Source organism: Chelonia mydas, chromosome 21 (genome assembly GCF_015237465.2).
Source record: "Chelonia mydas isolate rCheMyd1 chromosome 21, rCheMyd1.pri.v2, whole genome shotgun sequence".
Taxonomy (NCBI): Eukaryota; Metazoa; Chordata; order Testudines; family Cheloniidae; genus Chelonia; species Chelonia mydas.
The window spans coordinates 15,730,101-15,751,808 of NC_051261.2; the positions used below are offsets into that span (position 1 = coordinate 15,730,101).

Sequence of the window (21,708 nt, forward strand, 5' to 3'; positions counted from 1 at the left end):
TCCACCCCGATGAGGGGATTAGCGCTGAAATTGACATCACCAGGTCAGATTTGTGTTAGCGTGGACACAATTCGACAGTATTGGCCTCCGGGAGCTATCCCACAGTGCTCTATTGTGACCACTCTGGACAGCACTCTGAACTCGGATGCACCGGCCAGGTTGACAGGAAAAGCCCCACGAACTTTTGAATTTCATTTCCTGTTTGGCCAGTGTGGCGAGCTCATGGGAAGAGGTGACAATGGCATCCCAGAATCGCAAAAGAGCTCCAGCATGAGCCAAACGGGAGGTACTGGATCTGATCGCTGTACGGGGAGACGAATCCGTGCTATCAGAACTCTGTTCCAAAAGATGAAACGCCAAAATATTTGAAAAAAATCTCCAAGGGCAAGAAGGACAGAAGTTATCACAGGGACCTGCAGCAGTGCCGTGTGAAATTTAAGGAGCTTAGGCAAGCCTACCAAAAAACAAAAGAGGGAAACGCCCACTCGAGGTCAGAGCCCCAGACATGCTGCTTCTATGATAAGCTGCATACAATTCTAGGGGATGCCCCTACCACTGCCTCACCCCTGTACGTGGACTCCTGCAAGGGGGGAGTCTCACGCAACAGGGATGAGGATTTTGGGGACAAGGAAGATGATGAGGAGGGGGAGGTTGAAGATAGCACAAACCAGGCAAGTGGAGAAACCGTTCTCCCCGACAGCCAGGAACTGTTTATCACCCTGGAGCCAATACCCTCCCAACCTGGGCTCCCAGAACTTGAAGGTGGAGAAGGCAGCTCTGGTGAGTGTACCTTTGTAAATATAATACACAGTTTAAAAGCAAGCATGTTTAATGATTAATTTGCCCTGAAGACTTGGGATGCATTCGCGGCCAGTACAGCTATTTGAAAATTCTTTTAACGTGTCTGGGGATGGGGCGGAAATCCTCCAGGGACATCTCAATGAAGCTGCCCTGGAGGTACTCCCAAAGCCTTTGCAAAAGGTTTCTGGGGAGGGCAGCCTTATTGAGTCCTCCATGGTAGGACACTTTACCAGTAGCACGTTGTCTGGAATCATTGCATAAGAAAGCATGGCAGCGTGTGGTCCCAGTGTTTGCTGGCATTCAAGCAACATCCATTCTCTATCTCTCTGTGTTATCCTCAGGAGAGTGATATTCACGGTCACCTGGTTGAAATAGGGGAATTTTATTACGGGGACATCAGAGTGCCCGTTCCTGCTGGGCTATTTGCGTGTGGCTGAAAAGAAATCATCCCCGCTGTTAGCCACATGGTGGGGGAAGAGGTGAAGCGATCATCCCAGAGTGTGTGGGGGGCGAGGGCGTGTTTTCAGTTGGGTTTGTGATGCACATTAACCCGAAAACATCAGCCCCTCCTTTTAAATGGCCAATGTGTCTTTCTCAATCTCCCTTTTTTTCCTCCCGCAGCTGCAAATGTTTCAACACTGCGACTAGCATCTCCGTCCCAGAGGCTAGCACAGAGTAGAACGCAAAAAAAACGCACTCGCGATGAAATGTTCTCTGAGCTCATGCAGTCCACCCAAACTGAAAGAGCCCAGCAGAATGCATGGAGGCATACAATGGCAGAGCAACAGGAGAGGTGGTGGGATCAAGAGGAAAGGTGGTGGCAGCATGATGAGAGGAGGCACGATGCAATGCTGCGGCTACTGGAGGATCAAATTGATATGCTCCGGCATATGCTTGAGGTGCAGGAAAGGCACAGACCACCACTGCAGCCCCTGTGTAACCAACCGCCCTGCTCCCCAAATTCCATAGCCTCCTCACCCAGATACCCAACAACAAGGCGGGGGAGGGGGGGATGCACGGGGAGCAGCTCCGGGAACCCAACCACTCCACCCCAGAGGACTGCCCAAGCAACAGAAGACTGGCATTCAATAAGTTTTCAAGTGCAGTGTGGCCTTGCCCTTCCCTCCTCCCCTACCCCTCCCGGGCTACCTTGGCAGTTATCCCCCGATTTGTGTTACAAATTAATAAAAGAATGCATGAATTTGAAACAATGACTTTATTGCCTCTGCAAGTGGTGATCGAAGGGGGGAGGGGAGGGTGGTTGGCCTACAGGGAAGTAGAGTGTACCAAGGGGGCGGGTTTTCATCAAGGAGAAACAAACGGAACTGTCACATCATAGCCATGAAACTGGTTTTCAAAGCTTCTCTGATGTGCAGCGCGCCCTGCTACGCTCTTCTAACCGCCCTGGTGTCTGGCTGCGCGTAATCAGCAGCCAGGTGATTTGCCTCAACTTCCCACCCCACCATAAACATCTCCCCCTTACTCTCAAATATTGTGGAGCACACAGCAAGCAGTAATAACAATGGGAATAATGATTTCGCTGAGGTCTAAGCGAGTGAGAACACTGCGCCAGCGAGCTTTTAAACGTCCAAATGCACATTCTACCACCATTCTGCACTTGCTCAGCCTGTAGTTGAACAGCTCCTGATTACTGTCCAGGCTGCCTATGTATGGCTTCATGAGCCATGGCATTAAGGGGTAGGCTGGGTCCCCAAGGATAACTATAGGCATTTCAACATCCCCAACGGTTATTTTCTGGTCTGGAAAGTAAGTCCCTTGCTGCAGCTGTTCACAGAGACCAGAATTCATACAGACAGATGCGAGCATCATGTACCTTTCCAGGCCATCCCACGTTCATGTTGGTGAAATGTCCCTTGTGATCCACCAGTGCTTGCAGCACCATTGAAAAGTACCCCTTGTGGTTTATGTACTGGCTGCCTTGGTGGTCCTGTCCCAAGATAGGGATATGCGTTCCGTCTATTGCCCCACTACAGTTAGGGAATCCCATTGCAGCAAAGCCATCCACTATGGCCTGCACATTTCCCAGAGTCACTACCCTTCTTAGCAGCAGCTCAGTGATTGCTTTGGCTACTTGGATCACAGCAGCCCTCACAGTAGGTTTGCCCACTCCAAATTGATTCCCGACTGACCGGTGGCTGTCTGGCATTGCAAGCTTCCAGAGGGCTATTGCCACTCGCTTGTGACTGCGAGGGCTGCTCTCATCTTGGTATTCTTGCGCTTCAGGGCAGGGGAAAACAAGTCAAAAAGTTCCATGAAAGTGCCCTTACGCATGCAAAAGTTTCGCAGCCACTGGGAATCATCCCAGACCTGCAACACTATGCAGTCCCACCAGTCTGTGCTTGTTTCACGTGCCCAGAACCGGCGTTCCACGGCATAAGCCTGCCCCCCCAGGATGGCCGAATTGCCGGGGCCCATGCTTTGAGAGAAGTCTGTGTCCATGTCCTCATCACTCTCGTCACCGCGCTGCCGTCACCTCCTCGCCTGCTTTTGCAGGTTCTGGTTCTGCATATACTGCATGATAATGCGCGAGGTTTTTACAATGCGCATAACTGCCGCGGTGATTTGAGCGGGCTCCATGCTTGCCATGGTATGGCGTCTGCAGGAGAACAGGGTTGCAGGGGAAGCGGTGGTTGGACGACCAGTTTTGCAGACCTCCTGCGCCATCTGTTGCCAGGACACAACAGCTAAGCGAGCTGCACGCTTGCCGTGGTATGGCGAGACAAGAGCAGCCGAGCACAGTTGCAGCGGAAGCGGCCCTGCGAGATCACCAGGAGAGCAGAGTGCCAGCGGAAGCGGTGGATGACGATTAGCAGTCCTACTGCACTGTCTGCTGCCAGGACACAACAGCTGAGCGGGCTGCATGCTTGCCATGGCATGGCGAAACAAGAGCAGTCGAGCAGAGTGCCAGCGGAAGCGGTGGACAACAACGGTCACCTAGAGGACCTGCGAGGTGGATTCATAGCATCAGGAGAGCAGAGTGGCAGTGGAAGCGGTGGATGACAACAACGGTTAACAGTCCTACTGCACCGTCTGCTGAAAGCAGTATGGCGCCCGCACAGAAAAAAGCGCAAAACGATTGTCTGCCGTTGCTTTCACGGAGGGAGGGGCGACTGATGACATGTGCCCAAAACCACCTGCGACAATGTTTTTGCCCCATCAGGCATGGGGAGCTTAACCCAGAATTCCAATGGGTGACGGAGAATGCAGGAACTGTGGGATAGCTACCCACAGTGCACGCTCTGAAAGTGGACGCTAGCCTTGGTACCGTGGACGCACTCTACCAACTTAATGCACTTAGTGCATTAGTGTGGGGATACACAATCGACTGTATAAAATCGCTTTATAAAAAATCAACTTCTATAAATTCGACCTAATTTCGTAGTGTAGACATACCCTGACTGGTATGACTTTTCCACAAGACAAGGGAGGGTAGCAGTCTCAGATACAGGAAGTCTTGAAATTCTTTGTTTCCAAATATGTTTCAATGTATACAGGGTAATTAGAGCTGGTCTTCATACAACCTACCAGATGGCTGGGCTGAGCAATGGGCAAAAGAGGTTTGTGTACATTTCCCTATAAAAAGCACACTTCAGGGACCAGCGCTTTTCTAGGTAAAGACTATTTCAGCAGGGCAGAGCACAGCAGTACAATCCTTGCTTCCAGTCACTAGAACTCTGAAGTTGCATCAATAGTTGAACACTCACTCACCAGCTTGTTCCTGATGTCCATGTCACAGAGCGCCTCAGCCAAGATAGTGCAAGCTTCTTTCACTCCCCAGTGTGCAGCAGCATGAAGTGGAGTCCAGCCATCATTATCCTGGACATTCAAATTAAACCCAGCTTGGATCAAGAGCCTAAGGAAAGAAAAAAAGAGAATGAATCCCCATGCGTAAGTGCCGTACCAGGGGTTAGCATGGTAAACATTAAGCCATTTGTATTTTTATGTTCATTTGCAAATAAGAACGTAAGAATGGCCGTACTGCGGCAGACCATCTCTCCCAGCCCAGCATCCTGTCTTCTGACAGTGGCTGGTGCCAGATGATTCAGAGGGAATGAACAGAACAGGGTAATTTTGAGTGATCCACACACTGTTATCCAGTCCCAGCTTCTGGCAGTCAGCTATTTAGGGATACACAGAGCATGGGGTTGTGTCCCTGACCATCTTGGCTAATAGTATTAATGGACATATCCTACACATCCTCCATGAACGTGTCTAATTCTTTTTTGAACCCAGTTATACTTTTGGCCTTCATAGCATCCCCTGTCAAGGAGTTCCCCAGGTTGACTGTGTGCTGTATGAACTTCCTTATGTTTGTTTTAACCCTGCTGCCTATTAATTTCACTGGGTGACCCATGGGCCGTGTGTTATGTGAAGGGGTAAACACTTCCTTATTCACTTTCTCCACACCATTCACGATTTTATAGACCTCTATCATCCTCCAGTCTCTCTAAGAGAAAAAGCCCCAGTCTTTTTAATCTCTTCTCATATGCTTTCTTGTTCCATACCTCTAATCATTTTTGTTGCCTTTCTAATATATCTTTTTTGAGATGGGGCAACCAGAACTGCAAGCAGTATCCAAAGTGTGGGTGTACCATGGATTTATACAGAGGCAATATGATATTTTCTGTCTTATCTGTCCCTTTCCTAATGGTTCTTAACATTCTATTAGGTTTTTTGACTTCGGCTGCACACTGCGCAAATGTTTTCACAGAACTATCCACAGTGACTCCAAGATCTCTGAGTGGTAACAGCTCATTTAGACCCCATCATTTTTTATATATAGTTGGGATTATATTGTGCATTATTGTGCACTTAACATTAATTTCATCTGCCATTTTGTTGCCCAGTCACCCAGTTTTTTGAGATCCCTTTGTAACTCTTCACAGACAGCTTTGGACTCAACTACCTTGAGTAATTTAGTAATTTAAGTAAGTTAGTCAACTCTCTGTGACACATTACTGTCATAATACGAAAGACTCAAAAGTCAAATGACAAAAGTCAATTTATACTTCCCCAGCCCACAACAGGACCCTCTTACTCAAGATATACCTGAATGGAAAAACATGACCTATAGCCTGTCCTGAAGGGCAAAGTGACTTTGGTAGAACCAGAAGGGGAAGACCTTGTCTGACCCAGATCATTCCAGCTGATTGTAGCTGGTAGGACAGTGCATAGGGAGACTCCTGGTTGCCATGACAAGCCATGCAAGGCCTTACAGATTAGAAGTCCCAACATCCTGAATTGCACCTGGTGCACAAAAGAGTCGTGGCTCATGCACAGTGCTACTAAGCGAACAGTTTAAGGAGGAAAATCTTGGAAGGGCAACACACAAAATTGGCCTTGAAACAATATAAGTCATATTTTGGCAATGCAGGGAGACTGGGGAAACTGGGAGGTTTGGGAGAGGTCCAGGCACTGTGCACCACTACCCCAACACCTCTAACAAGAAGCCTGCATTTGGAAGGGGAGGCCAAATGGTATCTCTGCAGCGTGAAGATGTTTGGCAGAGAAGGAGCCAAACAAAGACCCAATAAGTTATGGGTAGAGAAGTCTCAGTAATGGCGTCTAAGAAAAAGCTGCTTGCTCTTTACTACAGACGAGAAATGAGTCTAGTGCTGGTTCTGCCAAAAAGCACAACTGAAATTCCACAGACTGACAGGCCAGTGGAGGCAGGATACCAGAGAGGGACTGGCGCAAGGATTTCACTGCCCGTGCCTAATGAACAAGACAACCCACAAATCAGGATTACAAGACATGCATCTTAATGGACTGGGATCCGTGCAGTAAAAGCAAATCCTTGTGCAAGCCAGACACTTTGGGAACACCTCTGCCACCTATACCATTGTCTGACTTTCCCCCTCACCTGTATATCTGATCATTGCAGATGCCATGAAACACTGGCACCCAGTCAAGACCTCTATGTGAAGGTTTTTGAAAAAAGGGTGTCCACAGTTGAGATCCTAAGGGATTTTCAAGAGTGCCAAAGTGGCTGAGAAGCACAAGACCTACTGCCTTTCAACAACACTGAGCACCCACCAGCCTAAACATTTAGGGAGGTCACAGTAGGGCTCTACGTGTTGAGACGCTTGCCACTGTTCTTTGAGGATTTGTATTTTGGGGATTCCACCATTATCTTCAAGAGTCCTCACATCACCACAGCAACCCTCCCTAAAGCAGAGGTGCACTGGACAGGCAGTGAGCATCTGCGTGCCATTCCAAACTGCCACCACTGATCAGAGGCAGAGTATGCTGCCTTTATAGCACAGTCATTCCAGGGAGCATGGGGATTTTGACATTTCTGCTGCTTTTAAACTGGTGCATTACAGTGCTAACTAACCAGAGTATTGTTAAATGGCTCACAGAGCCGTTTCCTTGTGAAAGCTCAGATGAAATGTGTGATGAAATGTGTGATTTTCAATCAGGTGCTGACTTTTTCAGCTAATTTTCCAGCTGGAGAAAGTGGGGAACAAGGCTGTTAAGAGACTTGCTCAAGGTCAAGGAGCAATTCTGTGTTTCATCCGAGAGGTTTGCTAGCTCCTGGCGCTCTGCCCTTGGTGTAAGTCACTAGAGTTTAGATTTGAGCTCAACGGTGGTCATAAAATATCAAAGGGTAAGAGCCCAGATTAGCTCAGTTTTATTTTCTGAAATAGCTAGAAGTGAGGGGAAGTTCTCCACAAGAGGTATAAGCACCACTCCCAACAGTGACTATTGGAAAGTGCAGCCACCTCATTACTGGATTGTGTGCAAAACACTGCTAAGGACAGATATGACCAATTTAGCAGGTTGCGGAATGCACTGTACATGATTTTTACGGTGGTTGAGACCCAGGGCCCCGATCAGGGCCCCATTGTGTCGTTTGGCGCTATACAAAGAACAAGGACAGTCCCTGCCTCAAAGAGCTTACAATCCAAGTATAAGACAAGCGCCAACAGGTGGATACGGATGGTGGAGCACAAGGAAACACGGAGATGGTTATGAAGAGCTGGATAAAAACAGCAGTCTGAGCACACCAACTGCTTAACCACAACTGAGCGTCTTGTAGGCATCACACCAGAGGAGAGTTTTCAGAGGGGATGTGAACCTGGACCACGGAGCAGTCTTGTGGGAGTTTACAATGTGCTCCTCCATAGCACAAGAGGTGGCATGGGAGAAAGCACACAGGTGACTGCTGGAAAACGCCTTGCTGGAGAAAACCTCACTACGCACAAGTACATTACAAGGGTAAGAGTGTGATGTGTGACAAGGCTGCTCAGGGGCTGCTGCTTTTGCACTCACAGGCCTATCAGAGGAGCCGCTCAGCTTCAGCGCAAGTGGAACCTTCCCATTATAGAAACTGCAAGCGGCACTCAGGGCTTGTCTACTCTGCCAAGCCGTCGACAAAACTTTTATCTTTCACAGGTACTTTAAAAAGCCCCTGGAAAGACAACAGTTTTGCCGCGGCAAGTGGCAGCGTGACTGTAGCTTTGTCAGCAGGAGCGCTCTCCTGCCGACAAAGCGAACGCCGCTTGCAGGGCTGGAAGTATTTTGTCAGCAAAAGTGTCGACAAAGACCGTTTACACACGCCGACATTTAGTGACGAGGCTGTGTCGACACACCCTTGTCGCTAAAAGCTGCGTGGTGTAGACAAGCCCTAAGTGGAATGTGGGTGTTAAGAGAGGACTGGCTAGTGTCTTTTTCCCTAGGCTGATAAGGTCAAACAACAATTTCGCCGTGACTAATTTAACTTATTTAGCATGTGTATAGGAAAAAGCATGACAGCAACTTAAGTTCCAGGGCATCAATAGTTACATGCAAAACCAGTAACGCTTAATATCACATAACTGGTACATACCTTAGTGGCAGTCATTAGTTTCCTGCAAATAATTAGTTACACTTCAACCCAGAGTTTCCAGGCGAAACACATTGTGGTACAGAGACTGAAATCACTTTAATTCTGCAATAACATTTAACCTGCAACTCCCAACTCTGCGTAGTCAAGAATTAGCCGTAGAGAAGCACTACATTATATTACTCTGTATTACTATAGTGCAGGGGTGGCCAACCTGTGGCTCCGGAGCCACATGCAGCTCATCAGAAGTTGTCTAGGCACCGACTCTGGGGCTGGAGCTACAGGCGCCAACTTTCCAATGTGCCGGGGGGGGGTGGCTCACTGCTCAACCCCTGGCTCTGCCCCCACTCCACCCCTTCCCATCCCCTCCCCTGAGCAATGTTCCCTCTAATTTTTGACAGGCCATGTGTGCAAAAAATTGCTTCTGTGCAAACTGTTGTGCTTCTGTGCAAATTTTTGTGCACGCGATGTTTTGCTGTGTGCGCAGGGTTTAGGATCTGTGTGCGCATGCACCGCTTAGAGGGAACACTGCCACTGAGCCTACCATGCCCTCGTTCCTCCCCCCACCCCCCCCAGAGCCTCCTGCACATCACAAAACAGCTGATCGGGAGGTGCAGGGAGGGAGGGGGAGGTGCTGATCCACAGGGCTGCTGGTGGGCGGGAGGGAGGCTCTGGGAGCAGGGTGGGGGAGCTGATGGGGGGCTGCTCATGTATTGCTGTGGCTCTTTGGCAATGTACATTGATAAATTCTGACTCCTTCTCAGGCTCAGGTTGGCCACCCCTGCTATAGAGCCTAGAAGCCTCAGTCATGGACTAGGATCCCACTGTGCTGGGCACGTAAAAAACAGAGCAAGACGACAGCCCCTGCCCTGGAGAGCATACAATCTACGTGTAGATGGATGCCGACAAACTGCGAAGTACAAGGAAGCCTTGAGACAGTGGTGTCTAAATAGACAAGAAAGAGACAGGGTGGGGGATGGGGCAGAACACACCAGCAAAGTCTATAATGTGATGGTGGGAAAGGTCACATAATTCCATATTTTTTCTTCTTCTTTTGGGTGGATTTACTTAGGAGGGGATATACAGAATGAAGGGAGGGTGAGGGCAGGAGGGGCAGGTGAACAGACTGAGGTAGAGGGAGTGGGAGGGTTGGAGTAAACAGCCAATCAGCACAGGGCAGAGGACATCCGAAAACATTTGACAGTTTTGATGGGAATAGGGTAACCAGATGTCCTGATTTTAAAGGGACAATCCCGATTTTTGGGTCTTTTTCTTATATAGGCTCCTATTACCCCCCACCTCCTGTCCCAATTTTTCACATTTGCTGTCTGGTCACCCTAGATGGGAATGTCCCCAAGTCCCTGCTGTGGTTGCTTCTGCTCCTACAGGCTGGAGTCTGGTTGGCTCCTCTCTGAAATTCTTCCCTAAGGTCAAGTGACGAGGGTGAGGGGAGGCACATGCCTTATTTCAATTTCAGACTAAAACACCCAGAGGCACCCAGAGCTTTGGATGGGCACTTTTGGGGTGCACGTTTATAAACAGAACATCTGTGATTGAATGGGAGTTAGGTGCCTAACTCTCTCACCACCCACACTCCCAAAACAAACCCCACCCCCAACTACAGCACCAGGAGCACCCCATTCCACAACAGAACCGAACACAAGGCATTGACCGATGTAAAGGAGTCATTACCTCATGACTTCAGAGTAGCCCTTGGCTGCAGCTACATGCAGAGCAGTAGCACCTGATCGAGGCTGCTTTATATCCTCAAGCTTCCCACAGTTTAGCCACTGCCGTGCATCCTGAAGCATCTGTTGCTCTTCCTCTTTCCTTGCCAAGTCCAGGTCCACCCCTGTGGAAGCAGATCGCAGACGGAAAAACAAAATCGAACCAAAACTCACCTGTACTTGGGCGTCAATTTAAAATGTAATAATTTTAACAAAATTTTTGGCCATTTTGCAATGTCTTCCACAAGCTCACTGACAGCATTTCCTGGGATGTAGGAGAACTCCTGAACTACCCTCATTAAACAGAAACGAATTCACTGATATTAATAATACTTAAAATTGAGAGACTCATTCACAAGCCAGCCCACAATTAATTGCTAGGTAAAGCATGAATCAGTTATGGGTGCAAGCACTGGGTCCTCAAAAATGCAGACCTAGCTTGAAAAACATCAAGCACAGCCTAAAGAACAGTCTAACAAACTGTATTAAACATGAATATACATTTAATCTATTGCATACAGCTGATGAGATGCACCTCAGATGTCTCTTGCAAGGTTAAAAAAACCAAAAAACTATTGATACATGAGCTTATTAACAGTCCATTCCTGCATGCCCAAAACTCACTGATGTCAATGTGTTGTATTGCAAAAAAATAGGTGATGCATTTAAGTGACCGCAGAAATGTGAGCAGGCACGTTGGTGTGTGCCCACATGGACGGGAACAAGATTCATCACATTCCTATAATAATGGAGCCACTGATCCTGCCCCAAAGATCACTTAGGAACAAAACAGCCAACACAACGTCTAAGCTGCATATGTGGGTTAAGGCTGGATTCATTCCAGTATACAGACTACTCCAGCACCAACATCATTAGTAAGCTATGCAACAACAAAGCAGAGTTAAATGGCTCTCGTTTCCAAGGGAATGCAGTAAAACTCAGAAAAGGCTACATTTTCCATAGAAACTCCTGGCGAACCTTCTAGGCAGGCTTTCAAGTTTCTTCCCTAAGCAAGGCTTGAAAATTCCAGTCTCCCAGATGCCAATATCAAGTAGGAAATGGTGTCTGAGCATAAGGGCCCAGCTCCATTAATTACTACAGACTTTAAGCTTCCATTTTTAAAAGTTAAGGCTCTAACCCTTGCAGCAGCAGAGAAAACCTTTCAAAAAGGAAGGACTATAATGGTACCTTCCCCGGTCTGCAGATAAGCCAGGTTAGTATATTTTATTGCTGTTTAGAACTTCGCCATCTTACACTGGTGCAACTTCCAGTGGAGATGTGCTGAGCATGCTTAGCCACACCAGCATAAAGATAGCCAGTCTAGTCAGGGCCTTGTAGAGGGAACACTTAGGCCTTGTGTGCCTGAGGGGGTTATACATCAACATTAGGACTCTACCAAATTCACAGTCCATTCTGGTCAATTTCATGGCCAGAGGGTTTTAAAATTGGTTAATTTCACGATTTTAGATGTTTACATCTGAAATTTCATGGTGTTGTAACCATAAGGGTCCTGACCCAAAATGGAATCATGGGGGGGATTGCATAATTGTTGTAGGGGGGGTCCCAAGATTGACACCCTGACTTCTTTGCTGGGTTCAGAGCTGGGCTCTCAAGGCAGCACCCTCCCAGCTTCCTGCAGTTAAAGGAGGTTCCCGGAGATGGAGGTGAGTAGGATCTCCCCCACGCTGCTGAGTGCACCCCAGCTGGGGGCTCCTGGCTGCTAGCCCATGCAAGGGACAGATTAAGGCAGGGGCCCCTGGCCAATTTGTGGGCCCCCAGGAAAAATGGGTGCCACAGCCCCAGAAAAAGCCCCAGGGCAGAAGCCCCTACCAGGTCACCCTGACCCCCGGCCAGAGCCACAGGGGAAGAAGCCCCGAGCCCAGGTGCCATGAGCCCAGACTGCCCTGAGCCCTAGCTGGATTGGTGGTGGTGAGGAGATGGAAGCCCAGAGACCATGCTGCCCTGGCTGGAGCTGCTGGTGGGGTGGTGGAAGCCCCGAGCTCGGGCTGCCCCAGCTGCAGGCACCGGAAAGCCCCAGCCCAGCAGGAGCCGCTGCGGGAGGAAGACCCGAGCTTGGCGCCTGGTGCTGCAGGTGGAGCCGCGGGGGTGGAGGGGAACAGAAACCCAGAGCCCAGCTCCTGGGCTGCTGCCGTGAGAAGTGAGGGCATATCACTCATTTCCGTGCTGCCTCTGGAAGTGGGTCTGATCTCCCCACCAAGAGCAGCCGTGCAGAGGAAGGACAACTCCTATCCCTCCCCAGCATGGCTGGAATAGCAGCTAGGACCCCTGGGTTCCCAGCAGCAGGGGAGATCAGATTTCATGGGGAGGGCTGATTTCACAGTCCGTCACACATTTTTCACAGCATTGAAATTGGTAGGGCCCTAATCATCGTAACTAGCACCAATGCTTTTCATTGATGTAAAAAGCAACTTGCACCAGTGCAGTTTACCTTGCTTTGAACCTGGCATAAACTGCAGAAACATAAGACGCTTTTTAAAACCATGCAGCTGCTATAAAACCCCAGCGCAGACAAGACCTTTGCTGTTCCCAGCGGAGAAAAATATCAAATGAAAATCCAAGTTGCAATAGTTTTTCTTGTTAGGAATAACATGATGGCAACATTATAACAGACCTCAGTGAAGTTAGGACTTCACAGATACCAACTGGCTGGATAAAAATCAATTAGTTGGTTTAAAAAAAACAAAAAACTTTTATTCAAATTGGATTTGTACTTAAATACATTTTTCTTCTTAAAAATAAACATAAGTTATCATTATTTCATCTTCAATTTTAAGGCCTAAATTTACTATAATTATTAAAATCATTTAAATTAAAGAAAAAATATTCAAACAGGACTATTGCTGCCAAAGTTTTAAATACAGTCAAACCACTGAACTTGAAGTCACTGGCTAAGCACCTACAGCCAGAGTTTGCCGAAACGCTAAACCAGCTTTTGACAAGAGTAGCCTTGTCTGCACACAGAGAAAATTTTCATCACTTCAGTTTATTCAATTAGTTCAGTTCAATGACGATTTCATTCAGAGTTGAGAAACCAACGGGGAGTTGAAAAAGCAGGGAAAATACCCCTTTCAATCAATGAATAAAAATCATGCGAGAGGATGGTATTTACTCTTTCTAAAATCTTGCAGGACACGCTGACCAGACACAATCAGCTCAATTCATTAACAACAGACAGCACTTCTGTTTAATAAATCAGCATTAAATGCAAAACATGTTTTGAGAAACTGACTTTTCCCCCTATATATCCCGAACTTTAAGGTATTTAATAAAGACAGCTTTAAAATGCTGTGGGTGCATTTAATTGAATTCCAATCTCCATCCAAATGCAGCTTGACAAATCACGAGTGAAAAATAATCTAGTCAAGAAATGAGTCACCATTTTCGAACCAAAAAATGTTAAGAATCTGAATAAATGTAAGCTTTATAATTGCTTAAATAAATGTGTATAAATAATATAGTGTATCATCCTGGTTAGTAAAAAGTACCAAATTTAATGTAAAGGCTGTTTTAGTTGCAAATCAACATGTTTTCATGGTTATCAACCAATGAGAATCAACCCTTGATTAGAAAAGTAACGCAAAAGTACAAGTGCAACACAAAATTAAAACAAATTATTTAAATCAAAATTTTGCGGCTGATGATTTTAAGTCAGTGATTTAAGTCACTGATTTAACTCAATCGACTCGGGATATCAGAGACCTGAATTTAACTTCATCTGAGAATAAAGAGATCCTGTACGAGGCATCATCATTTTCAACCATTTTGGTATTTTGCCTTCTTTGCACAAGCCCTTTTACAGAGGATGCAGAATGGAAACTAAGTATTAGTAATTTGTGAACTATATCACAATGTGTTTTGTACCATTATTCTAATGCCCTGCCATCAAAGTTAAATTGTTCTGCTACTCCTTGGGCCGGATTTCAGTTTCATCAAGACATCTAGTATATCCAGTTTCCTTATAAAGCCCCTGAAAGGCCCAAAGGAAGCATGTTCAAGTGCACAGCTAGCTTACCTTGTTTCTTTACTTGTTCCAGAAGCAGGTCCTTCATGGCTGCTTCCTCTGCAAGGTCAGATGGGACTTCACCTTCACTGTTCACAGCAGCCACGTTGGCTCCATGCCTGAGCAAGTATCTACACAAATTGGACCCATACTGATGTATCAGACTGTTACCAGAATTGAAATTCATATATGACTGAACAGCAGAACAGAGTATCCGGTTTTCCGATCCAAGTGAGGTCCCAAATGAGACTGCTCTGTAAGCCTCTCAGTTTAGAACTCCTGCTACTCTTCCACAGCAGCCCATGCGAACAGTTGATATATTCCTATTTCTACACAGCCAGTTAAAATGCCTCTCTTTCCAGTATGAACATGGTCCTGCTTACACTTTTAAAGGAGTTTTGAAGTAACAAAAAAACAAACAAGACTGATCTTCATTATGGTCTTCCACTTCCCTTTTTATAAGTGAATCAAAAGTTCATACAAGAGAAGGCAATTCCTCCTTCAGCCTGCATGTCATTCAAGAATGTGACTAACAAAGTTCCCGGTTAAAGGTCTTAAAGGTTAGGGAGGGAGTGGCAGGAAAAATATTGTTTCCTTATTTTCATCCCCTTTCAGAAAAGCTTATTTGAAATTTGTGAAGCTTATCTAGCATTGAAAGCGTCTCCAGAGGAGGAAGCCTAAAGTGAACACAACGTAAAGGCAAGTTTTAAACAGTATCTGGACGCTTCTCTGTGCTCTGGATTTAGACATGAAAAAACACAGTAGCTATTCCCCAAACTCTGCACATTCACTGATCTTATTAGCTCCATGATATCTTTGACGGGGTTTTAGGATATGCAAAAATTGCATTGATATTTGACACCAAGTTTATCATTTTATACTTGAGCTTTCCCCAAATGTCCTCTATCAAAAATGTTACACATCTTTGTCTAAATGTTCTTCCTCATCCAAGTTAAACCCACAAAAAACATCTTCCTTAATCCTTTGCCAGTGGAAATTAGCATTCCCCGCTGCTCACCACCAGTGCAATGGTGCAGAGTCTGCATGGGCCACTCAGGCGAAAGGCCACCCATGAGAAGATAGGAGTATCTGAACAGTAGTGGACATTTCTTGGGTTAGGATAGTGCATGGAGCAGAGATTGAAGAAAAAATTGCTAATTTCTATTTGCCTTGGGTATGAGCCAATCTGCTTTTCAGAAGCACAGCTCAACCAAATGAGAACCCTATTGCTTAGTTTTGCAATATTTTGATTCCAACTATTCCGCTTTCCTAAACAGATCCTCTCAGTAACTGGCTGGCTTAGAATAACAAATCCAATATCATAACATCTCCCCCAATGCAACTAGCGTTATTGGTCCCATGGGTTGGAATGAATACCATGGTCAATTGCAGAGTGTTAGTCCTTTCAGCACACTTAGTGATTCCAAGTACTGAAGTCAGAGTAATCTTGAGGACCAAGTCACTCTATGATCTTACCTACACCAAATTAAGCCTACTTTAATTCTGAATGAGTGTCCACACAGATGCAATTTAAATCCATACCTTTAGATAATTTGTATTAACTTTCCTGAGTGTCTCCATGTAGACACGCCTTTTGTTTTTAAAATAAAATATTTTTTAAAATCTACTGGACAAAAAAAAAAGTCAGTAAGATTTAGCACTCTCTATTTTTGCATTTACATTTGTTAATTTACAGTATTTGTAATCAAAGATTAACAAATTAAGGCCAGAAGGGACCATCAGACCATCCAGTCTGAACTTGTGTGTAACATGACAGAGAATTTTGCCTAGTTATCCGTGTTGAGCCCAATCACTTGTGTTGTACCTAAATGTTATAGGAAAACCCAACATAGCAACACGCATTTTAACTGGGTTAAGTAACACGTAGTTACTTTTACTTAGTCCTCCATCTTTGTCAGACAGCATACAAATAATGGGAACATGCAACCTGGATTTGAAGAGAACAGCGTTAGCATACTGGGGACACTGCAGCCTAAACATCTCCCCTTCCCCTAAGGGCTTTACATGCCTTTTGAGCAGTGGTACTCCAAGGACCTGTCTACATTAGGAACATTTTCAAGCGGACACCAATATAGTTATCCTGCAAACCACTAGTCAGAAGTGCTGCATGGGTATAAAAAGCAAGGCTTTATACTGGTGCTGCTTAATCCAATAATTTAACCACTTTATACTTGTGCACTGTGTCTGACAGTAGGGGTATAAACTGGAGTAACAGCATCAAGGTAATTATATCTTTTATGTTTTTCAAATGTACACCAGAAAAAAATCTTTTCAGTCCCAAAGCCCCTCTGTAAAGTTTAAAATTCTGCATGCATTCCCTTTTGAAGGGGGAGGGGCACAGCTGCTCAGCAAAGTAGCTGAGCTGAAGCTGATTTGTGCTTTATTAGTGTGACCTGAAGAAGAGCTCTGTGTAAGTCTGAAAGCTGGTCTCTCTCGCCAACAGAAGTTGGTCCAATAAAAGCTATTACCTAACCCACTTCGTTTCCCTAGTGTGCACATTGTCAGTCATTGTGCTTCTGTTTTGCTCAGCAGGTTTTAGCTTAGACATCTGACATTGCATTAAGGACTTCAGATGCAATTATCAAAAGGCAGACTGGTGTCATCTTCCACCCAAACCCCTATAATCAATAGCAAAGACTAAGAGCAACTTATCTTCTCTCCTTTTAACTTAGCTTTTCCAGATCTGCTGTTCTGAGTCACATGGCATCAGCCTTCCATATGCCAGATCTGAGGAGGAGGGTGTGGAATTTGTTATTGTAAATACCCATGACAGCTTGAAACTCACTCACTCTGCTATATTCAGATAGCCACAGGATGCAACAGCGTGAAGGGGGGTCCAGCCCTCATTATCTTGCTGGTTTACACTGGCTCCATTTTCTACCAGGAACTTCACCATGTCCAGGTTCTCGTCTATACAGGCCTATGGGGGAGGAAGCAGGTGGTGTTAAATATAGTAAACAACTTCCATTTTCGGTTTACTAGCTGTAAGTGATACCTAGGCTTCACACCCACATTATGCCTGCTCACTGATGTCTGTCTACCTGACAGCTTTGCCTCTGATACCTCTATACTGGTTTGTCCTGTTCCCTCCCTCCCCCATACACACCCTGCCTCAGAGGAAAGGATCATGCTGTAAAATGGTCTGTCTATACTCATCTTAGGTATGGCATTAGATTCCTTTAAGCAAGGCAACTTGTAGATTTATTTAGATCCTGATGTTCCAGAAAAGTTTCAATGACATGAACATCAGGACACTCCAGGAAATAACTATTGCATTAGGGTCGTGCAGTCCAAGTATGAGTTCAGGGAAATTAACAGTCAAACATGCAGGAAAATCAGAACTTCTGCACATGGGATATTTGCCCCTTTATACAGATGACTCCGTAGTGAAAATGAAATTTTTCTGAGAAGTGATGACATAAAAATGTCATATTGTTACTCAAACTCATTTATTAAGAGTAGTTTTTGCTTACCTTACTGACTAAAATTAAATCTGACTATTCCTGTTAGCACTAGAGAATCCAAACAGCTATTTAAGAGAGAGTGGGGTTCTAGTTTAGCATGTGTATCAATACTACTAGATTTCAACTGCAGAAACTTCAGCTATGGAGGTTGCCAGAAAGAACCAGCTTGACTTTCAGATCCCAGGCTAAGACTGCAGAGCTGGGTGTAAGGACAAATGTTTTTCCATGTAACCTGAGCAGATCTGGCACAGAAATCATTTAGACAGACAGACATAGAACCTCACAAAAACATTTGTACAATCATGTTTCAGACTGGACCAGCACTTAAGGTTCCATTCCACTGTGAAGATGATTTTGACCAGCAGTGCCCTAGTTGACATACAGAGTGGAATTCTTCTGATCAGTTTTACGCAAATTGGACAATGTTTCAAATATACACAAGCTCGCAAAAGAGAATGAATACGTGGAAGTTAAACACTTTATCCCTTCGTTGCTCAAAAGTAGCTGGACTCATTTGTGATTCTCTGTTGTGTTCTTGTTTGTGCTTATCAAGGAGTCCTTTTAACTTTTTTTGGCAGTGGAAGAAGTAGATGGGAAGATAAAACGAGTCACTTGGAGGCCAGAGGTGTAGTAAGTACTGAAGGATTACACACCTCCTATGTGCACATATATGGGTGCCTGGCCTCTGGCCAGACTGATCATCTGTAGGCCATGGCTGCAAGCTTCTTAAGGTCCCTAATGAGGTCACCATGGCATATTTGTTGCGATACACAACCTGAAAATAGTCACTTTGTCCTTTGAACAAAAAGCCACTTCACTACTAAAAAACAGAGAAGAAAGAACACATTTTCTGAAGTGAAATAAAAATACTATGAGGTTCATTCCTCACACATCTAAAATAAAAAGCCTGCATTCTGTAATTAAACTATAGCAGATTGGGGGCCGGGGGGTCATTTATTAAATAGTTAGGACTCTCACCACTCATGTCCACCCAGTGGTATCTGTGTACTTTTACCAGCATATTTGCTCTTTCAGCCAGGAGCCTATTTTGAAGCTTTAAACAAAATCTGAGTATGTTAAGGACACACTCAACTGATGCTAAGCTAAGTAGTCCGGAAGGGAGGTCTTCAAAAGAAGGTGACAAAATTCTTAAGCTTTCCCATCTCATGGGTTACACACCGTTCCTGTCTCTAGCCTGCAGTGAAGCTACCCTTTTTAAAGAAAAAAGATCCTGCTGTCTAATGATCTGCACCTGAATGGAGATGGGGTGGCTGGAGGAATTTTTCATTACAACCCACTCCCTACCCTTTAAAGCCCTGAGGCATAAGGTGGAGGGTGTCTTAGGCTAAGTCTACACTACAGCTTACATCAGCATAATTTAGGACGCTCAGGAGTGTGAACAAACCACCCCCCTCCGCCCCCCCAGCGACATCAGTGCTCATGTCCGTGTAACTTATGAGAACAATGCTATGTCAGTGGGAAAGCTTCTCCGACCAAAGCAGCTTCTGCCGCTCACAGAGGCGATTTTATTATGCGGACGGGACAGCCCTCTCCCACTGGCATAGAGCTCTTCCCCAGACGCACGGCAGTACTGCAGCTGCATCGGTGCAACTGCAGTGCCGTGTGTGCAGACATACCCTCAGCGCCTTAGTATTCTCCATGCCCAGCCAGTACGCTCCCTCTCTCTAAAAGCGTCAACACTGGACTGGGAAGCAGAGAAGGCGCAGGTGCAGCAGCCTGATCTGTATGTGGAAAAGCAGCTCCCACGGCTCAGAAGCAAGAACTGCATACACTTTGCCATGATTCCTGTGCAGCCCAAAGGTCACTGCACTCGGTCCTAGTACAAGATTTGGAAACATCTACCAATTATGAAAGGAAAAAGCCTCATAGGTCATTTTCTCAAAAAATCCACTAGCATTATCCAAAATCAGAGGTATACAAAGAGCATTAGATAGCATGAGAATAGTTACAGTCACCTAAACAGCTTTAATTCTGCCCCTGCATTTAACCAAGAACCACAAAAACTAGGAGACAATCCTATATACCGCAAAATACACCTCTTCGTTGCATCACTTACTCCAAAAGTAAGACTATATACCTGGACTATCCTACTCGACAGACAATGCAATATTGGAGTATTCAATTTCAACTAAAGTATATTCTCTTTTTATCGCAACAAGCTATTCCTGGGTTACTTTAAGTCACAAGCAGTCACCCAAAAGAAATTTGTTTTCAGATCTCTTCCCCAACGTGACCACATTCCAGACAACCCTCTCACAGTATATATACATTTTCCACATATAAGAAGTGTTATACATGTCTCCAACTCTCAGTAATTTTTGTGGGCTGGACAGAAGAAAAAAGGAAGTTACATAAGAGCAGAACAGGGAGGATTGATTTAAATCACACATTTTAATCATGATTTAAAATCAGCAAATAGGAAGCCTTGATTCAAATGACTGATTTTATATCTTGTTTTGCATTTGCATTTAAGTTATTTTCTTAGAGAGACTCTCTCACTGTTAGTAACAATTTACCATGTTGAGAGTCTTTTCACTACATTTGGTACTTTATTTGCTAACTAGGAGGATAAACAATATCTATACACATTTAAGCAATTATAAAGCTTAATATACACCTATTCAGAGTCTTAATTTTTACAATTTTGTATTATGTTAGAAAATTATGAAAGACTCATTTCTTATTTACTAGATTTTTTTTAACTAGTGATTTGTATTAAGCTGCATTTGGATGGAAACTGGAATGGATGGAAACCTATTGATTATCATACACAAGAGAAAAGGGATTAAACAAAACATTGAGTTTGAAATTAAGGATTTCCTATTAGTTAAAACTACCTTAAATGTGCTGGATACTTGACAAAAATTTGCAACTTTGAGTGCTTATGCCAAACAACTTAATTTCAAACTCAAAATATTTTACGTTTTGTTTCTTTTTCTCCTGTATATCCTAATCAGCAAATTTCCAAACTTTGGCATTAGTTTTCTAGTGTTTCCGCCATGAGACTAAACAGGCCCAAGTCTCTATACTCTAAACACTGAACCATGTTTAACATTGTACCGTGAAAGGGTCACATTAAAACCTTTGACTCTGGGACCATTTATTCCATTGAATTTAGCACACAAGAGTCCTCTTCAAGACTTTCATCAAAATGCCTCCATTATACACCAGTTCTACCTAGCACACTTAAAGTTCTATACACAAATGTTAAATTAAGTTGAGCTGGAGGCAGAATGGAAGGTCGTTATCTCTTCTTAGGCGACAGGTGAAATTAAATGTGGGGAAACCTGAATTAAAGAATAGACAATAATAAGCTTAGCCTTCAAAATTCAAAGATACCATCCTAAGCACAAGATAAGATTCAAGATTTCCCCACCCATGTCTCAATAAGTTATATTTACAAACTCAAGTCCATGTTACCTAATTTTTCATCTGGGAATATACATATAAAAAAAGCTAATTATGCCTGGAAATCTTGTACAATCAATAAGAGTCAAGAAAAGGACTTACACAACATTTTAAATGTTTCATGGCCCATAATTTTAGCCGACTAGAGTACACTTAAATTTGCAGGGAACAACTTGTAGTACGGGGCTTTGAGATAAAAGTTAATTTGGCAAAAATTACACATTTGTTGCTTGTGTAAAATTACTTTGTTATTCTGTTTGAAGTTTTACCTGAAAGGTAAACTTTAAACAATTGACTTTACAATCAGGAGAATGTACTCATCTTGTCTACACTGTACGAGTTAGACAGAAATAGAATAGAGTTTGTTTTTGTTTATCATCTGAACTACAAAAATAG

General features: G+C 44.7%; 1 protein-coding gene across 9 annotated transcripts in view; it reads right to left on the reverse strand.

Annotated features, from left to right (window-relative positions):
- Positions 1 to 21,708, reverse strand: part of PPP1R12B (protein phosphatase 1 regulatory subunit 12B) — a 173,387-nt gene that overhangs the window by 117,289 nt on the left and 34,390 nt on the right. For 8 of the 9 annotated variants that reach the window (XR_006286796.1, XR_006286797.1, XM_037885321.2 and 5 more), the window contains exons 2-5: positions 17,209 to 17,339; positions 14,411 to 14,529; positions 10,343 to 10,502; positions 4,531 to 4,675 (exon numbers count right to left, since the gene is read on the reverse strand). Coding sequence is in view for 7 of the 9 variants with exons in the window: in XM_037885321.2 (XP_037741249.1) it covers positions 4,531 to 4,675; positions 10,343 to 10,502; positions 14,411 to 14,529; positions 17,209 to 17,339 (555 nt within the window). In the remaining 2 variants the exon portion in view is untranslated. Of the gene's footprint in view, positions 1 to 4,530; positions 4,676 to 10,342; positions 10,503 to 14,410; positions 14,530 to 17,204; positions 17,340 to 21,708 lie in introns of those variants that run through there. The other variant, XM_043533341.1, reaches the window with a different exon arrangement.